This window comes from Pteropus alecto, unplaced genomic scaffold (genome assembly GCF_000325575.1).
Source record: "Pteropus alecto unplaced genomic scaffold, ASM32557v1 scaffold14, whole genome shotgun sequence".
NCBI lineage: Eukaryota > Metazoa > Chordata > Mammalia > Chiroptera > Pteropodidae > Pteropus > Pteropus alecto.
In genome coordinates this window covers 6913725-6934286 of record NW_006436810.1, presented here as the reverse complement: position 1 = coordinate 6934286, position 20562 = coordinate 6913725, and the positions used below count along the sequence as shown (strand labels likewise).

The following is a 20562-nucleotide window of genomic DNA, read 5'->3' as shown; positions in this document are numbered from 1 at the left end:
ATCTGGTTTTACTAGCGTAAGTTAAGGCAATAAAATGGTTTCTTTAAAAGCGCAGTGTCTCTGAAGCCACTAATCAATCTTAGTATCACCAAACGTAGGACAAACCGGTATTATGTGCCTCGGGATGTGATACAAAAAGAATACAGCATCTATGATGTATACTTATCTAAAAAAAAAAAAAAAATCAACCTGAATCTAACCAAATTTCTAAGAAGTATGGGATAAAGAGAAGTAAGTCAAACAATGTCAAAAGGAAGCCGTTACCCAAATCCAGAAATTTGGGGGACAATCTATAGGACATATACCCTAATTTTTCCAACAGCACATTAAAAAAGAAAACTGCTATATTTTAAGAGAGATTTAAGTTATATAAGAACCAAAGGTAATACGGACTTTCTCTGGATTCTGACCATGACACACCAATTTTGAGATAATCGTAATAATATTAAAAAATAATCTTGCTAGTTATATTAAGTCTAATAATGGTCATTTTTTAAAATTCCGTATTAGTTGGATATGTGTGCTTATCGTTTTAAAAAGAGAAAGAATATACATATTGCCACTCAGAAATTTCAGTGATTTTGTTACAGAACTTCTAGATATTTAAGGATGAGGTCCCTCTTCCCACTACCAAATTCAGGAAATAATCACATAAGTCATATAAACGCTACCAGCAGTTTTCAAAAATCTACTTTCTTCCCTTCCTGCTTTCTTCCTTACTTGTCACTGGGGTAAGAGGTAAATTCGAACACTGTGAGCTCTGGTTCACCGTTGTTCTCGGTTTCCTCGGGAACGTGGGAGATGACTCCGTGTTCGCCTTCAGGGGAGCGAGTGCAAGTGAAGGCGATTATGAGCAAAGCCGCGGAACGGAGGAGGACGGGGAAACGTCCACTTCACAGGTAAACAAACTGAGGCGCAGGGACACTGAGCGATGTTTGAGGTCACCCCACTAACAATTCCCGACAGAGCCGCACCCAAAACCCAGGGGCCGGAGGTCCGTCAGTCCAGGGCTCTCCCTCACGCTAACGCGGCCTCCGTTCTTACCTTCCCGTGCTCCTTCCTCACGTGGGAAATGTAAACGTCCCTCTGGGTGAACAGGCGGTCACACTCCCAGCACGTCCACCCAGGACTGGCCACTTTCTTGGGTTCCACTGATTTCTTCACAGGAGATGGAGATTTCTTTTCCAGTTTCTCTTTTCCGTTCATAGATCTGGTGTCCTCTTTGTTCTGATTTGCTGAGTTTTGAGTTGTAGGCTTAATGCTCAAAGGCAGGTTTATGCCCAAGTTTGGCGGCCCTTCAATACTTTTCAATGTTCCATGCATAGACTACGTGATGAAAAGAAAAGAAATTCTATCACAAAACACACCACTGAGGGAAAGCACGTGTGGACTATCTTAATACATAACATTTTTATGTGACTTTATATTCATTCAGAAATGTTTATGATACATGAAGAAAATCTAAGCAAAATGTATGCTTAAAAAAGAGAGAAGAAAGTATTATCTGGAGGTCAAATATAATCAAAACATAAATTTAAAGAGTTAAAGAAGTATTAACTTTGATGACTGCTATTAAGATATGCATTTCTAGGTCCAAATCATTTTTAAAAACTTATTTGCTTATGCCATTTTAAAATTCTTTAAAGAAAGATTTCTGCACTAAATCCGCATTATTCCTGGCACTCTATCCTTCCCACTGTTCCACAGTGAATCCGCCGTATGACAGACCGTTTCTGGTTTCACATCGACCCAGAAACGTTTCAACAGGCTAACGTGTTGGTGGGTGTTTTAAGACTGTCAGCTAACTAACTGCAACAAACCTAAGACCAATACATGAATGGCAAACCTTTCTCCCTCTCCTTCATGCCTTTTGCATTCTTGGAATACCTGTAACAGTTTGGGTTTTTGCTGAGGTTTTAGGAGGTAACTGTAATCTCCCTACAGGCTATCCCAATCCATCTCTTCTCACTGACAACACCCAGACTTGTGAACTATACACAGTGGATACTCAAAAAGCCTTCTGCAACTGCGTGGCTATTTATTCTCATTAGCCTCAACAGCTATCTTCAACTTAAAACTCTCAGGATTTCATATTCTTTTGGGGCACTTTGATTCTAAAGACAGGCTCACGTTGGTTTCTGGTTTGTGTTCTAGAAGCATGGAGTCCAAAACAAACACAAAACAAAACCAAAAAGCAAGGAAGCAAAACAGTCTGTGCCTCGATGTACAATTCATCTTTGAATAGGGTCTTCAATCGGTATTCAGGCTGGTACCAGCCTGAGTTCGTGAGCCAACAAACAGAAGGACACACTGTGACACACGGCTCCTAAGGTGCATTAGCACGTCTAGGTCTCCTCCGTCACAGATTCCCAGCTCCACCCTCCTTCCTGAGTGTTCGAGGAAGAAGCTGTTCCTTCGGCGTACTTTCCATCATACTTTCTAAAGGTCAAAGTCTTTTTGAAACAGCACCAAGAAGTGGCCAACCTTCTTCAATACTGTCTTATGCCAAAAGGGAAAAAGGAGGGCTCTATAATTTTCTTGTGAGCAGAAGTTAGAGGTCCACCCTTTTAAAAAGGCCTCAGCTGCATGTCCAATGTCCCTTTGTAAAAAGAAAATCTGGGGCGAGACGTGATGTCATCACAGCCACAATGTGTGCTTTGGCTTGTCTGCCACGCAGGGCAGGGGCTTCTGTGTTTAAATGGCCTTTTTTTAAAAACAAAATCCATGTTTTTACATTTTTAACCATTTAAATCTCCCCAAAACCAAAAACCAAAACCTTCTAATAAGCTTTTCTTAAGTTTCTAGGCAAACACGTTCTTACTAACTGAAAAGTTGAAGGTAAAGTAGTAAAGCATCCTTTTTATAAGAGAATGTCATCCTGCTCTAGAGAAATTATGGAGCAGCAGCAAGCGATTCTGCTGTGACAGGGGAGCAACACGGTGAGTGCCGACGTGAGAATCTCTAATTTATTTTACTTTCGCACTGTAAGTAAAAGTAAGACTGTTTATTAGAAACAAATGTTTAGTAAAAGAAATATCATTTAATTATTTTAGAATTGATTTTCCCGTAGCTCCGGTAACAATAAAGGATGACTTATTGTTGAATGACTGGAACCTGAAAGTTTACTGTAAATGTACCTGCCAGCGTGGAGCCCGGGGGCCTACACCGTGAGGAAGCACTTCGTTATCGTGTTGTGTTGTAAAGGTTCAGGTGAAGAAAAACAATTCTTTCCTCCCCGGGGCCCCAGGATTTTACTGTTCCTCTCAGTCTGTTTCTTGGGTCCTTGTGTTCCTCCAAATTCACTATTAATGCAAGGAAGACCCCCAACCTCAAACTCCACGACCCCATTTCCAGATGTCAAGATGAGCCCCAGAAAGCAAAATCCTTAAAAGCCTCTTAAAGAAGCAACTTTTCTTTCACCCCACTCCCCGCTATATACAGTATGTTAAAATATTTGGGTCTAAGTCCCTAAATGTCCCTACATTTTTAGAAGCGCTTTTTAGTTTTTCCTATTTCGTTCATTAAATATTTACTGTGAAGATAATTTTGTAATTTTAGAAAAAAAAAAATCTTTGCAATACTTTAAGAGGATTTTATTGTATTTAAAGTGAGAACGATGAAGCCGACCTCCCATGCATCTGACTGATCCTAATAATGCCACACAGCCACTACCTCCACCTGGCCTCCAACGTGAAGACTCCCAGGGATGGGAAGGCCTCTGAGACAGGAGGTCATGCCACATGGGCTCACATCCACGCGACAGGAAATTCCAAGGATTCACAGTCCATTCACCTAAGAGGACACGAGACCTGATTTGCTCTTTAAACTGACCTTTTTTGTGTAATATATTAAAAAAAAAAAAGAAAGAAAGAAAGAAAAACTAAGAGAAAGAGACTGACTTCATGATAATATTGGGTCTGTTGTTTCTCTTTCTAAAAAAGTTAAATCACTTTAATCTCTGAGAGCTGATGGATATTATCTCCTAATCGCACAGGAATAAAACTGTTTCACCTATCACAGTGGACAGGTAAGGGGCCAGACTAAGCTGCCCTTAGTGAGCTTAAAAGGCTGGAGAGAGATTTAAGTGCCCCCTTTAGGGCTGGAAAATGCATGATCCAAACTGGACATTTACTCATGTCATTAATTGAATACCCACCCACCAGACATTGTGCTGTATCTGGTCATCTCATAGTCAATTTACATGCAGTCTTGATAGAAGGAAAAAAAAAAAAAGACCAAAATATCCAGGGGCATCCATTAGAATGCAAACTTAACTGCTTAAGTAATTTTAAGGGAAAACCTTCATTTTTCTAAATATACCAACATTTATACAAATTACACAATTTTTCAGAGTTCCTGTCTATGTCTAAATCCTATACAACAGCAAGTTCTCAAAAATGTTAACTTCAAAGTCATTCTTTTCCCAGGGAGAAAAAAAGAACGCTTTATTATTCTTCTAATATCAGTGCATGCACTTGTTACTTTGCATTCATCTTCCATGGTATGCAGATGAGGACGCGGGAATAAAAAGCATCCCTTGGTCGAGTGAACATATGATGTCAGCATGTTGTGAACTGCTCTTCGCCCACCATTTGCATCGATCCCTTCCCTCGACAGTGCACATGCTTTATCGTAATCTGCAGCTCAGCCTTGATTCGGCACCAATGAACAGATCTGCAATTCACGTAAAGGACAGGAGAGACGCGCACACACCTTGATATGGTCCATCATGAGTTGCTTCTGTGCATATAAAAGAGAACAGTCTGGACACTTGAAAACAGACACCTTCTGGTTTTCGATGTGTTGGTCAAAGTGGCGATACAGCAGAGTTTGCAGGGTAAATACAGTGTCGCACATGGAACACTTATATATTATTCTAAAACAGAGGAGTACATGGAAATGTCAGTCAGCCCTCATCTCTCAAGCCAAAGAAACTGCTACTAACTTCTCATCGCTCAAGAACTCAGGAGGCAGAAGCAGTGAGAACACATAAACACAATTAAAAGAAACAAACTTTTGAAGGCAACTGGTATCACTCAAGTGTAGGTTGGTCTTAACATTTTGGGTAAAGATACATTCAACCAAATTTGCTTCGAAGTCTAAATTAATGACTATTTTATGACTTACAGATTTACAACTGACACATGTTTTTTATAAGGTTTTCACTCATTAGTTACTTTAACACTAGCAAAAGCACCCTTGATTTTTTTCTTTGTTTTCGAGGGTTCTTTTTTTTAAGATCAGACAAGGAACACAGCTCAATGGTGGTACCCTAACTTGAAAAAGATTTTGATTAATGAACTAAGTAAGCCAGCTCAACTCCCATAACTGCACAAACTGTTACTTGTTCCCAGTTATCTTTTAGACTTAGTAGCAATTTTACACTTGAACGTCATTCTATTCTTAACACAGAAAGTCCCACAGAGAAGCAAATCCACACTTCAACACCCGAATGTCCACTGTGCTTTAAATGGTTTAAAATACGGTCCACTGCAAACCATTTTGGGACCTCATACTACCAAGCAGCCTCCTTAAATTAATTTCACAAATTTGAACCTTCGGAAGACAATTCCTTGGATCCATCGACACCTTCCACTAAGGCTGGAGAGTGTGGAGAAGCGAAGTTCCTCAACTCCCCGCTACGACCTTCGCCCCCAGGGAATGTGACAGGCCACGGTGAGCATATCTGCCCACAGTAGGGCACCCTTTCTTCGGTAACTATGCCAGGTTGTCCTGGTCCTTACGGGAGGCCCTACAGACCTGAGTGTCCTTTGAAGAATGATGAGAATAGGCACAAAGAATCCTAGGAAGCAGCTTAGGAAAATCGCAGAGAAACACTAACTGAAGATGAAAGTCAGAAATGGAAAAAAAGGCAACACTGAGGTTTCATTTGATGTTTCCGTGGCAAAGCTAAAGAAAAGGAAAGCCTCTTGAACCCACTTATCTTTCCTCCTGGGGTTGTAAGAGAACACTTCTCGTGCATCTTCAAACCTCACTGCATTTCACTGTCGAAAAATTACGTATTTAATTTTTTTTCCCCACATCAGATTTATAAATTTAATTGGAGTGAGCGACACATGTTTTTACAAGGTCTTGACATGTTACTTAGGCACACAGCACAAGCACTATGGATTGGGGCGGGAGTATTCTTTAAGGTCAGACAAAGGTTTTCTGGACTTCACCAGACAGCTAAAAGGTGGACAATAATGGTGTGTCATCGTTAACTTTACCAGGTGTGGCAAAGATATTCATTTCCTCACTGTTTTAAATAGCTTAGATTTGTAAATAGTCTCTCGATATAAGTAATTAAATAAGAGCAGCTCTGTAAAAAAAATTTTAAGATGTTGCAGACATATACCAATGACATGAAAAGATTTTCATGGAAATTAAAACCACAGGAAATAAGACAGTATGCATGATGCAATTACATTTTTTAAAGGGAGTGGGGAACAAAATAAACGACTTTTAACTCGTTATCTCTGCTGAATGATCATATGTGTATTCCCTTCATTGTTTTGCTCGTCTATATTTCCTGATTTTTCTGTAATTAGCACACAATACTAAGACAAAAAGAACAGCTTCTAGAAAAGAACTAAGATTTACTAGCTGGGCTAAAAATTTTCTCAGGATTCTGTTCTTACATTTTCAGAAATAACTATTTCATGAAAAATGGCATGGCTCATTTTATTCATGCTACATAGCTTTGGAGTAGGGTTTTGTTTGTTTTGAGTTGCTGCCTTCTACTTAAATAGCAAAGAAAGCACAGAGAATCTACTTACTTAGGCATTTTTCTGAGGAACGGGTTGTTAGTATAATATCAGAATTCTGCCCCATGAACTAACAACTATAAAGGGGGAACGGTGACTTTTACAGGGAATGGGGGGACACCAACTGGACTAGATGGTGGAGGTTAGTCACATCACTCCTACAAGGACAGGTAAGCATTACGTGTCCCCAACGTGACGTGATGAGAAGATTCTGGCCAAGAGTGCCACTTACAGCAACCAAAACCCTCCAGGACCAAGGGCTAACCCTGAAATGGATGTAAAAACGAATGAATAAAAGGGTTCTGAGCTCTGACATCACAAACCTCCTCCATCGCCACTGGCCGAACCTAACCAGGTGCAATGCACCATCCCGAGCATCGTACCATCCCCGCACCTGCGTTAGGTGAATTCACCCTACCAGCCAGTTCACAGAGGGGACCCTGAGACTCGGATGGGAGAATCTGCTTCACGTGTGTCAATCCCGGGGCCATGGTTCAAATTCAGTTTCGTCCAACTCCAAAGTCCTCCACTGTGCTGCGACTGTAATTCCACGCGTATTTTAGTTCTTAGGCACTTGTTCAAAATCTGTCTCTGATACAATTCTTAACTTTGGAGTCCTCATGTATCCACTTATATACGTTTAGAAGTGGCAAATGAAAGGCACAAAGCATCAAAAGAAACTGCTATTTACCAGATGTCAAGGAAAATACAGAAATAGACACAAGACTGTATCATCATAAAATCCAGTCATGGACATTGAAAATGATCTCAAATGACCCAAAAAAGACTAAAGGGTGTTCAAAGCTTCCTTTTACACGGCAGGGAGACATGCCTGACCAGACACTGGAAAACAAGGAACAAAGCACTAGAACAGGCCGAGTACCTAGCGACACTACATAAACCTTCATTAAAAAAAAATCTGTGCCGTGCTTTTCAAATTGAGGAGGGGGACTGCAGGGTTTTATGGGTATATTTTCAGACTTCTATATATTCCCTAAAGAAGATGGGGGGATTTTTATGTTAATCTTTAAAAATTAATATAAATCATTTGCATAACTTTTACTCATTTACATAAAACCACTGCTAGGAGATTTCAGTGCCTGAGATTCCACTACAGTGGGGACTACTGATTTATTTCAGGCTCATACAAACAGAACAGAGATGGATTTAATGTCAAAAGGAAGCTTTTGGGTCAAATGCAGGCCAAACAGCCTTCCGGCGTGGTGCAGGAAGGGTTTATAGGAGGTAGATCAGGGAAGGGGCAGGAAAGAGTAATCTCAAGGCACACTGCAGCTCAGCGTGTGACAAACCACAGAGCCCGAGGAGCAGCACCCGGTGCTCCAGCCAGGCCTCGGTTTAGCCCAGCACCGGTCATCACCCCGAATCAATATTGTTAACTTAAAGCTCACTGATTTGGGAGTTTCGTTGCAGTGTATTTGTAAATTTGTTTTATAGTTTAAAATGCAGTAATCGATGCCCATCTTTAGGTTTGGCACTCATTAAAGAATCATTGTCGTAAAAAAACATGTTAAGAAAATATTGGAATAATGTTTTCTTACACGTTATTCAAATTTGAGGAATATTGTTTTAGCTTATTTTAATCATTTGCTGCCCTGTATTTCCAGGTAACAACTAATGTTCCAGGTTTCAAGCATATTTCAGTGAATAAAGTTTTTTTATTTGAATAAAGGAATCCATCAAAACTATGTTCACTGGCGGGGAAGATAACGCTGGTGTCCAGGAGCCTGACTGCCACAAATGCCAAAGACTGTTCAATGTCATTCGTTGGAATCGACACACCAAGCTGTGTATTGATCCTTTAATGTGTAATCTGTCTCATTTTGAGGATCTACAAAGATCAGAGTGAAGGTCTTACTAGAATAAAACTTCATTTTATCACAGTCTTTTAGTAAACAGTCACTTCTGTAGTGTTTAGTCAATAACATTTCCCCAAAACTAAATGTTACAACAAAAGCCAGACAATGTAACATGGCATATCTGCATATCTTCTCCCTAATACTTCCTTGATTATGGAGTGATGGGCAAAAACACTCCACTAGATTTGAGGCTGCAAATCTTATCATAATTATCAAATCCTACAGTGCCATAAATAATACAGGGGAAAAAGTGAACATGACCATTAGTATTTAATCCAGTGCTGTTATGTGCACAAAATCAGAGGGGGTGGGGAGGACATGGGAAGAAACTAATGGCACAGAGCCCCTCCACGCTCCAGATGTGGGGCCTGTGTGCTAGGCATTTGAAACATATCTCGTTTCATCCTCACACAAACCCAGGGACATAAGCATTACCCTCGCTTTACAGGGGAGAAGACGAATTCTGAGACAGAGTGAGTGACAATCCAAGTTCGCACAGCCGGTGGGTGGGCGTAGGATTCTGACTCCGTGCTCACACTTACTCCCCTTCACTAAGCTCCCCCTATTGTGGACAAGCAGCCCCCTAATTGTCTGCTGAAGCACCGCTTCATTATTAAAGGCACAAAAAAAGCAAAAATTGACAATGTTAAGAGCGAGATTAAGGCAAAAGTGAAATACACCTTTATTAATACTGGCTATAAAGTTAATTCAGTAACCAGTAACCATTCTGAAATTGACTTCATCTTATGTTACTGTGAAAAATGGATCCTACAAGAAAGAAACTACGGAAAAATGGAAAGATGACCGCTGTTTAGAGTTTTCCGAGAACTTGTTAAAATCATCATAAGAAAAAGAACAAAATTTATAAATATTCACTTGTTTACTAAAAACTGATGACAAGAGCAATAATAATAAGTGACGCTTGGGGACAAAGACTTCCCCCGGAAAGAACCTAAAGGTTCAGGGAGCTCTGAGCTCCGAGGTGTGGGCTGTACTGCAGGAGCGTCAGAATCTACACGGGGGCACCACTTTTCCCATCTTCGATTTTCCACAGAAAATCCACAGAACTAATACCTCCTTGAAATTAGGAATAAAGCAGCGGAGTAGAAGTCAAACGGAGCATGACTTACTTTGGTTCTCCTATCTTGATGCCGGGATGCTGTGTGTAGGCGTGGGAATGTGTGCTTGGGGCAGACTTAAACGCCATTGGACAAATAGGACACTTGTAGAAGACTTCACAGTGAGAACCTTGAATGTGAGACTTCAGTGCGGCCACATCAGAGTACACAACATTGCAATGTACACATCTGTTAGAAAAATAAATACGCAGTCGTTAGAACGAGACCATTACGCACGTGTAACTTAACTGTGTAAAATGAACGCATTGTAACGGCCTTTTGAGGTTTCTAATAGCTTTTTGGAAGTGCGCTTCATTTTTTTCCCATTTTTATATGTAAGAAGGAAGACCATGAAGAAGAAGAAAAAGAAAATTGAAATGGTCTAGACTTTGAGCATCTTAAAGATTCTCGGAATGGATGCCCAGACTGGGGTGAGAACAAAGGAGCATAGGGACCATATCGAGGCCTGGAACACAGCAAGACCCTGTGACTCCTGGCTTTGCAGAAGACTCCCATCCGCTGAATCCTGACATCAGGGCCCTGTGGTTCCTAGCCGTCCCCTCTACCCAGTGTCATCTCCAGTGGAAGATCTGCACTGTCTAACCCTACATGCCATCAAGAGAGGCGCACAGAGGAATGAGTAAGCGTGGGCTCCCAAGCCGTGGCCACTGTTTCCTGGTATACACTGATGTGGTTAATATAGCTGGAGGTTTGGGGGCCCATCAGGTAGAGAAGGTCACCCACCTAGACTGTGTGTCTCCTGGAAAATAAATTTAAGTACAGTTATATTTGTTTAAGAAATGACACAAATTGTAAACTTCTGAACAATCGACATCTCTAAATATAACTGCCTCTCTAGCTAACCTCTTCCTGACTTTCTAATAATTTGATTCGCTCATTCCTTGTTCACATCTGGCCCTACAGAAACAAACTTTAAAACTTCGATGCGCTTCTCCCCGACCACATCCTTCTCACTCAAGGACCCTCAGCAACACTGACGACAGCACACCCATGTGACAACCTCGTCCGTCCTTTGTTCACACCCGACGGAGTGGTCTCTATGGACTCTAGAGGGTCTACATGGATATAATATCCCTGGCAGACATGTTCCTGGATATGAATGGGACCTAGAGAGGAAGACTGTGGACAGGGCCAGCCTTCCAGGAGACCGAGCTCAGCGACTTCTGCATTAATCTAAGATATTTCTAGTCTTTGAACCTCACTTCTGAATTCACAGAGCTGCTTCCAAAGTCACATAGGAGTGGCATGCTCTGAATTACATGTGTTCTATAAAGCGTGCCGTGTCAAGCTTTGTAAGCACTTTTAAAAAAATCATTATTAATGCATAAGCATTTTAAACGACTTGAGGCAAAATGTTCAGCAGCATATACATAAAAACACTAAATAACAAAAGGAGAATAATTAAGGAAAATTCCTTTAGCCCATCTACTTAAACTATTATGCTAGGTAATAAAGCCACCCAAGCATATGGAAATTATTTTGGGTTAACTTGAACTTGTGTTGTCTTAAACAGGTTATTATTGATCCTCTCTAGGCCAGTTTCTCATTTGTAAAATGAGAAGATCATTTTTTAGTCCTCCCCAACCCTAAACGTCTATGATTCCTGTGAAAGAGAAAGATTACATAACACAATAAAAGATGGGTTACTAAGGAAACAGAAGGATCTTCGACACCATGACTCATGAACAAAAGATTTTCCCATCAAGGGTAGAAAAGTGATTTCAAAGGGCAAAAGACCAAGGAAAGGCAAAAAAGGAACAAAGATTTCATTCTCTGAAGTCGTCCTGTGTGAGAGGAAGAGTTAACCCAAAGAAAATAAACAGCAAGTTAAAGGATCTACCGTTGATGAAGGAGGTGGCTACAGCTTGGTCCAAAGAGTCAATGGAAGCCAAGGGAAAACCCTCCCAATGTAAGGAAAGAAAGAGAGAGTTGCCATGAGTGGGAAAAAAGGTTCAAGGACAACAAGAGGCCAGTAGGGAATATAAATAAGACAAACAGAAGGCAGAATTTGAAAGGGTCACAGAGTATCCTAATGCTACTAAAAAATCAGTCTATTAATAAATATTTAATATACCAGAAGTCTGTTGTATTCTGGGTACCCAATCAAGTTTCTCTTTATTTTTTAATTTAAAAAAATGTTTACACTATATAATTCGATAATTCCACTTTCAAGATGCAGATCCAATGGACTGAGAAGCAGGAAAATTCAGATAAATACTTGACTATTACTAAATCAATCAGAAACTAGAAATAAGTCCCTCAGTGTGTGGGAGATGCACTACGGTCAAGGAGAGAGAGAAAACAAAACATAGTGAATCAAGAAGAGACAAAGTAAGGCGTGAGAATCGTGTTAGAGAGATGCCTCTGCCTTAAAAAAAAAAAAAAAAAAAAAAAGATTGAAAAACTAGAGAGCCAAAAAGGAGGGAAAAACATACAAGGCCAAGGGCTGCTAAACCCCAGTCAATATTACACTGGACCATTATTTGAAACAGCCAAGGAAAAAACCAAGGTCAAATTATTTTGTATTCCATGAAGAGGTAAACATGAACTAAACTTCAGAATATACAAACAGAGTACCTTTAAAGCTTATAAGCTTCATATCAGAAAAAAAAAAAACTATACTAAACACAAAAAATTTTAGTAAAAATTCAAAGCCCCCAATTTAAGCAACTCTGTGAATGGGGCAAGAAAAAGAGAGAGAGAGAGAGAGAGAGAGAGAGAGAGAATATGCAAGGGATGTGCTTTTCCTAGTGAGCTGATTACTATAAGCCTGCCTACTGAGCCTCTGTTTTAATTTAGGGAAGGTACCAGGAATAGCTAGAGTTACAGATGTCTTATTTCCTTTCTTCATTCCAATCTAAGTTTACTTTCATTATATTAGAAAAATAAACTAAACGTCTGAGGAAAGTTTGGCATCCATCAGCAGTCAGAAAATGTTGTAGAACTGTTTTCCATCGTGAAACAAAGAATCCAGCAACAACAGTTTCGAAACGTGGGATGAGAACCAAATTACCTCGTGTGTAGAGTCTGTGGAATCAAGGGCACCTTCAATGTGTGACTTTCTCCCTGAGGACATAGTATGCATCTTGATTATCCTGTTTTACTCTCTAACATCCCAGTGGAGAAAGAGGCAAGCATCACACCAATTTTATAGACAGGGCACCATGGCACAGAGAGAACACAGGAAATACTGCACAATTAGCAGCAGAACTGGTACCCAAGACTCTGGTTTCTTCCAAACCAAAGGTTTTCTACTAGAGTAGATTCCTAACCCATTCAACATTGGAGGCATGAGGAAAAAATGTGAAGCAAGCCTCTATTAGTGTTAGAAAAATGAACAGAGGACGTGGTTCCATAGTTCAGCGGTTAGCACGTCTGCTTCACACGCAGAAGGTCCTGGGTTTGTACCCCAGTGGAGCCACGGTCTATGGTCTATGGTCTATGGCCATGCCACCCTGAACAAGCCCGATGTCTGATCTTGGAAGCTAAGTAGGGTCGGGCCTGGTTAGTACTTGAATGGGAGACCACCTAGAAAGACCAGGTGCTGTAGGCATACATAATAATAAATAATCAGTAATAGAAAAAAAAGAAAAAAGAAAAATGAACGAGCCACCTAGGAACTGGTGATGCTGTAACCTAAACTTAACTGAAATAAAACTGTCAAATCATACCAACTGGACTCTTATTTTTGTAAAACATGGTATAACTATATTACAACTAAAAAAAAAAATACTGTATATTAGCAATCTAACATTAAAGATACCAGGCAACCAAACATGTTTAAGATAAACACACAATACAGTAATACCTCTATTAACAAAGACATTGTGTATCAATAACAGGTTTTCTTGGTGGGCCTTTACTGGGTCAAAATATAAAAGGCTGCAGAATGCATTTCAGAAGGTCACAAAGTGGAGGATAAAGTTCAAGTACATCATCACTCAATATTAGCTAAACTAACATTAGATTTGGCAGATGCTGTAAAAGACACATCTGAGCATCTTAAGGGGGCAGTGAAAGGGGTCACAGTTAAGATGTGTGAACGTGAGGGAGAAGTGTGAACTCAGGTAATGGAGAAGCAGGAATAAAGGAAGGTTATCTGGCATGCAAGGCTCTCCCACAAAGAACACAGTTAGGAAAGAACATACACCCAATCCTCCAACGTGACAAAATAAAAGTGAGGGACCATCGCATCCCTTCTGGTTTGATTAGAGGAGGAAGGATTAAGAGGTACGGAAATGCACAGTGTTCTTGCACGGGTTAAAAAGGCTCCAGAGAGCATGACAACGACAGTAGGCTAGAAAGGGTGCAGGAAGAAGAGGCTCTAACAGTCATATCAAAGCCGAACTTTGCCATGTGCACACTTTTGCCTGAAGGATGGGCTCCGCTTCCCCTCAGCTCTGTGTGGGCCAGCGGGCCAAGACCAATTAAAGGATTCAAACAGATGAACTCTTAACGACACACGAGGTCGGCTCCCAGAGGATCTGTTAATCGAGGTATCACTGTATGACCCTGATCACTATGCGCACAGGCCACTCGAAATGCTGTGCAGTCCTAAGTGAACGAGCTTTACTTGCACGTAAGCGAACGAAATACTGACCGAAAACCAACTCTCCGCGTGTAGTGCAGACAGTTCTTGGTGACGTGGGTCTGGAAGTGCACCGACCTGCAGATGGCCCCGCACTCGGGGCAGGTGTAGGGAGATTTGTGCTGATGGATTCTCTGGTGTGATGCATAGCTGCACTGGTTAGGAAGCAGCATCTGGCAGATAGTGCAAGTCTTCTAAACAAACCAAAGGGGGAGACAGGGTTGGTCCTACGAAGTATTTTCTAATACGCGAAGAAGCTTGGTTAAACCTCAAAATAATTACACAGTGGTCATTTCAAATACGATAATTGATTCTAAGACCAAGGAAAAAGCAAAACTCGAAAGTTAAATGTTCAGTGGAAAATTCCTTACCCTGTAAAACAAAAATAATATGTACTATGTAGTCAGGCTCATCCCAAAGTATGAGGAAGAGGGAACGTCAGCTTTAGGGCGTGTTCCGATTTTGTTACTTCTGCATTTTGTTTAGTGTGAAGAAGAGGTATTCTTGCAAATTACATAAGCGAATCAACATTAATGCATAATTACAAGTTTATGGGCATCTATCTTGACAACAGTCACAGTTCCCACAACTCAAAAAAACCTTCTTCGAAATAATAAAAATTAATTAGAAACTAGTCCAGTGTCTATTTTTCTTAAGTCATTTCGGTGTATGTGAAATCTGAAGTACAGGAATACAGAAGAACGGCCACCACAATTGGTTATTCTTTTTTATACACGAATTGATTTTTAAATGGAGGAACTGGACATTATGTGATTCACAATTAAGACCAGCGAACTCAAGTTCAGATACATAAATTTAGATATTAAAAGGAACTTTAATCGAGAGCTTAAAATCTAGCCACATAAAAAATAAAATTAAGACTAAAATCCTCTTTGGAAAGGCTCTAGATCATTAACTGACCAGAAAAAACTGAAACACACTATTTTTCATCCCCTTAGATGTAAGCACTAAACATGGCATATATTTTAAACATAAAAACAAAAATCTTAAGTGTAAACTGAGTACTACTTTTATTCCAAAAATAAACCTAACATAGCACAAGATAAAATGTGTTTGAATACTATTTTGATATTCATGCAAGTGTCTACGAGCTTCCAAAATATATAAAGAAAGCCTCAAAATATAGATTCTAGCTAAGATTTAAAGTAATCTTTTATAATGACAACAGAATTATGACATTTTAAAAAGACTTTTTATTCTTTTAGCTTTGGAATCAAGCCCAAATTAACGTTTAAACTTCTGAGTGACTCTAACAAAAATCAGAAACTCACTTGAAAATTCTTTCTTCGTTTTCTCCTGAAAGAACTAAAATACAAATTTTAGCCCACAAAATGTTTATTATAATCACAAAATAACATTACAAGGAGCTTTGATGAAGTTAGCATTATTAAAAAAACAGCATTTCTTTTCTAATAACAATATTCCAAAGGTTAAAACAAGCCACAGCAAAGAAAACCAATCAACAGAGTCATTAATTATAAAATCCTGTTGACATCTACCTTATCACTGGTAATTTGTTTCTCTGAACTAAAGTTTTCTATCTACTTCCACCACAGGCAGTGAATTATAATGTCTGAATTTCCACAGGCATCTTAGAATGTCTTGCACTTAGTAATAAAATCAATATATACTATATTAAAGTCAAGACATATTTTAGTTAGACAGACTGATAATTCCACCATAAGCCAAGTGATGAACTAAGTACTTTAAATAAATACATTTAGATACAACATCTCATTTAATTCTCATAATAATCTATGAACTAGATCGATAATATTATGTCCATTTTACAGATGAGGAAATGAGGTTTGGAGAAGTTAAGCAACTCGCCACAGCCCCACAGCTATTAAGTGTAAGAACCAGGATTTGAACTGGGTTCTGACTGCTACAAAGGCCTGTGATGGAGCGCTCGTGAGAGGCTAGGTATGGGGGTTACAAGGAATGAACAAACAAGAATACACAGGAGAAAAACTATCAGCAAATAACGACAACCATTATATGTCAGGGATACAGGTGATGCCCCTCCCTCCGCGGCTTATCTTTTATGTAAAGCAGAGGGCTTACACTATTTTTACAACAGGAAAAAACAGCAACGAAAATAGAAAATCTACACAGGAGACGAAGTACGTGTTCTGTGAAAGCTGAAAAAAGTTTTCACGTTCTCTCTCATCAAGATGTGTTAACAAATATCCTTCACAATACATAGAAAATTCACAACGAATTGCTTAAATACTCTTCCCTATTGATCGTTTACGTTTCTAATACATATGGAACTACACAAATGGTTATAGATGTGTTGCTGGATGAAAAGGCTTTGTTTCTATCAAGTTAACAATGAATTCCCAAAATTATTCAATTAAAAATAGGCTTTATGAGTTATTAAATGCTCTTTATGACAGAAAACTGTGACTGCAGAGACTGAAAGATGTTTTAGACTGACAGGGTCACCTCAACACCAACATTTCAATACCAACCTCTCTCATACCAGTCCTTGGAGAGGGAAGTGTTCCCTTCGTGATGTTCTGTGTGGCAGGGTGGCCCCTGACAGCCCCATGGGGCTCTGTGAGAGCTGGTGGTTTTCCCTAGACCGCTATAGGAATGTGCACTCATCCATCTCCACTTTAGATCCAGAAGTACAAGGAGAAAGTGAGGGCCAGTGTGGACCACAGCCCCACATCAAAATGCTTTCATATTGTGCGATGACTGTCACTGGGGAGTCACGCTGGATAAAGACCTCGTCTTCGGTTTATACGCACAGATGCGTGTGTATCCATCACACACCGTATTTACTCCCACATTTCTCTCTGTTTACCTGCTTCCACTCCCCGCCTCTACTCCCTTCTGAGAAAAAGCATGCTGTCTGGACCGCAGACATTCTCCTCCTTGATGCTTGCGTGATGCGTGACATCAGCGGTTCTAAACTCGCACGAGTATTCTCTCGAGTTTTAATCACTGTACCTGTGTTTCATGACACTGTTGTCCCTGCTTCCTGATGTACTGGTGAAGCAAAGGAGCCCTCCCTACCCCCCACCCCCCGCCCACTGCTTCTCCGGGGTCTTTGCACCAGGAGCCAGGACACACAGTCTCTCTGAATTGGATGTATTTGAGCAAAGGAGCGGTCAGGATTTTTGCGGTCTAAGAGAACCTGACTTTCCTTTCCTTTTTTAAATCAAAGAAACTACAACATATCTTAAAACGCTACCTCTCTAAAAGTTGAGGCTATTTACAAGCGGCTAAAGCAATTTAATGGGACAGTCCCTGCCTTTTAAATAGAAAAAAGTATAATAAAATGCACTTAAATGATTTCGTGTGCCTTCTGACATTTTACTTATACATCATCTGAAAATGGATAAATGTTTTTAGCATTTAGGTAAAAAATGGTAATTTATACTGTGTTCAGAGAACTGTTACTCTTATTCGTTCAGAGAACTGTTACTCTTTAAAGTAAGATATTACTTTCCAAAAGTCATGGAACACGAGTCCGGGAAAATAGAGCTGGAAAGCAATCACGTTCCATATCTGACAACTACTTAGGCCGCGCCCTCTCTGCCCAGGCCTGGCATTGAGATCCACGGTCGACAGTGGCACCAGGCCGTGGGGAGAGGCGCAGGGCTCACCGTGGCCCTAGTCAGGGCTCAGAGATGTCTGAGAACAAGGAAAACAATTCTACGTGTTTTAATTCATACTTTAGGGAGAAAAACAGCCTGGGAAAGGTACGCGGCGAAAGGTTAGAAACGCTAGAGATATGTGAATAAATATAATACATATTTATGCTCAAATTTCAAAGAGACCAAAAGCCTGCAACAGCCTGAAACACTGGATCTAAAAGTCAAAACGCTGCTGGCTTCGCAAACAGCTCCAATGCGAAGTAAATTGTTCTGGCCTCGATATCAGCAGTTTCATAATCGTCTGTCTATGGTATAATTACCAAAAATAATAAAAATAAAGTATACCAGTTTGTTTTCTGGCTGTCACTTTCATACAATTTTACAATGAGAACACAGCGAAAGCATTTCATTTCAGATCTCACTTAAAGGGAAATAATACAAATCAAGAGAATTACAGCAGAAGTGACTATATATACATTTGTTCCCGAAGCTAGTTGGTTGTGGTGGTTTTGTCCTCAAATCATTCTGCTACACTAAAAATCCCTAATCAGAGCTGACAGTTAAATGAGCAAATTTTCAGAAAGCGGTATGGTTGACACATATCATCCACTCAGATAAGTCACTGATGACAGTGAACTATGAACTGGGACAGGACTAGTCTGACCAAAATGAATACACTTAAGACAGCAGGACCAAAAGCCAAAAGCCACGAGTCTTCAGCTAATGATGATATTTCGGGCAGGTGAGGAAACTGAGGTGGGCTCCATGGTTTCCAGAAGAATCTGGCTGAGCGGAGTATGTCTAGAAATGAGAGTGGGCTGGGCTGCTCGAGATAATTCAGTGTACTTAGTATGTTGTGTTGATGGTGCCCAGAAAGTTTCTGAAACTAAACTGAGTCAGCCACCTCTGAGAATGAGGGCTGCTGAAGACGAGTCACCTTCATCTGCCCTCTCGACGCAGACGTGGACATAACCCAAGTCCATTCCCATACGACTCCTACGGTCCTGCAACTGTGCAACGCTATGCTGTGCGTCTCTGTCTTAGGTTATCAGCGTGACCAAGGGAAAGAACAACGAACCAGCGGTAAAAAAAAATCTCGTCTTCAGTCCTGCTTCGGCCACTCCCTGGGCATTTGTTTCTTCAGTGTAAAACCAAAGGGCTGACCTGACCATCGGGCCTGTAACATTCTCTGATTCTATGGCTGATGTAGATTCTACAGGATGAAAACAGGCTCTATCGATTAAGAGGTCACGGTATGCACTTCCAGTCTGTACGCGGCTAAATGTAGTCAGGGCTTTACAGAGAGGTGAAGCAAGGACATTCCGATACATTTAAACAGCCGTTATTCAAGCTACAGTCGCCAGCTCTCACATACTTCGTGGAAAGCTTGTCCTGCCTGTCCCCCCTCAGTGCGCCCCAAAGCGCACTTCCTCATCAGACAGGTCGGACCCCAACCCCCAACTAGGGCAGATTTACTGGCGTTAAAAGCAGGTGCCTGTGTGCTCCATTTCTACTGCACTGCTTGGTTCCGTGAGGCTGGGAAGGAAGAAGATCCGCCAAAGACATTCGGCCATCCCGCCCTTCCCCTCAGCGGCCTGGTCCCCTGTGGCATGAGCAGACGCAGGCAGGAGGACAGTTTACCCTGGGCCTGGGCACGCCCAGCATCCTGTCCCTGTTACGTACCAGGGTGTGAGAGAATTCCACGACCTGGATTAGGGCTTGGGGGGTGTGGGGCCACGCGGGCCTTGAGCTAAACCAGGTATTCCAAGCAAGCTCTGAGCAGAGACCTGCACCAGAGGGCTTGTGAGCATGGGGCCAGTTCATAATACAGTGACACTCTGATTCTCCAAGGCCATCACCACTTTTGTATGGACTGTCCACAGATCATCTGTAAAAGGAGGAAAAACCGGCAAGGCAAATACCACCAGAACCTAACTTTATCCCATTACGTACCGGCAAAGTCACAAAAGGCTAAACACGTGTGTACGGGGAGATGGTGAAGGAGATCCGGCACGTACAGCCACCGCCGGTGACAACAAAGAGAGCTCCTTTGCTGGGTTCAAACAAGCACCCTTGGAAAACTCAGAAAAGGATCTGATCAAACCACAAACTAGAGTCGAAACAGAAATGGGGAGGTCGTGAAAGATAAAAAGCGAAGGAGGATGGTGACTGCACAAAACGAGAAAAGGCCGTTCTCAAGAGAGAGGCTGAGGCCTTAAGAGGCTGGACTGCACAGTGTGGAAGGGAGGAGCGTGTCACCCTGCGTCACCCCGCTCCCCCCACTCCTGCCGGCCTTTCCAGGCGGGGCCGAGAGGAAGGTGTCCGTCTGCACCTGGCAAGGGGCACGCCTGCGACTCAGAGGAGAGTGAAGTCCCGCAGAGCGGAATGGAACGCTGTCCTTCCAGGAAACCCAGTTCCGAAAAACAGCTGAGCATCATCACAGGCTGAAGCCACAGACAGAGCCCAACAACGCGATTACGGAAACTCTCCCCAAAGACAGAACGGCTACGCTTGGGCGTCTACACAACAGAGTGAAACTTTCACTGCCAGGAAAATGGACGG

At 41.2% G+C, this 20562-nt stretch overlaps 1 protein-coding gene, 1 non-coding gene and 1 pseudogene across 13 annotated transcripts in view; 2 read left to right on the top strand and 1 right to left on the bottom strand.

Annotated features, from left to right (window-relative positions):
• The window catches only part of ZNF532 (zinc finger protein 532), a 91044-nt gene that overhangs the window by 22623 nt on the left and 47859 nt on the right, over positions 1–20562 (bottom strand). For all 12 annotated transcript variants that reach the window (XM_025048085.1, XM_015590815.2, XM_025048083.1 and 9 more), the window contains 4 exons: positions 14384–14565; positions 9775–9951; positions 4714–4876; positions 1045–1326 (listed from right to left, as the gene is read on the bottom strand). In XM_025048085.1, the coding sequence (XP_024903853.1) occupies positions 1045–1326; positions 4714–4876; positions 9775–9951; positions 14384–14565 (804 nt within the window). The remainder of the gene's footprint in view (positions 1–1044; positions 1327–4713; positions 4877–9774; positions 9952–14383; positions 14566–20562) is intronic.
• TRNAV-CAC lies at positions 13132–13204 on the top strand. The gene has a single exon. It is a non-coding gene; the product is annotated as a tRNA-Val (tRNA).
• LOC112481316 lies at positions 13221–13336 on the top strand (annotated as a pseudogene).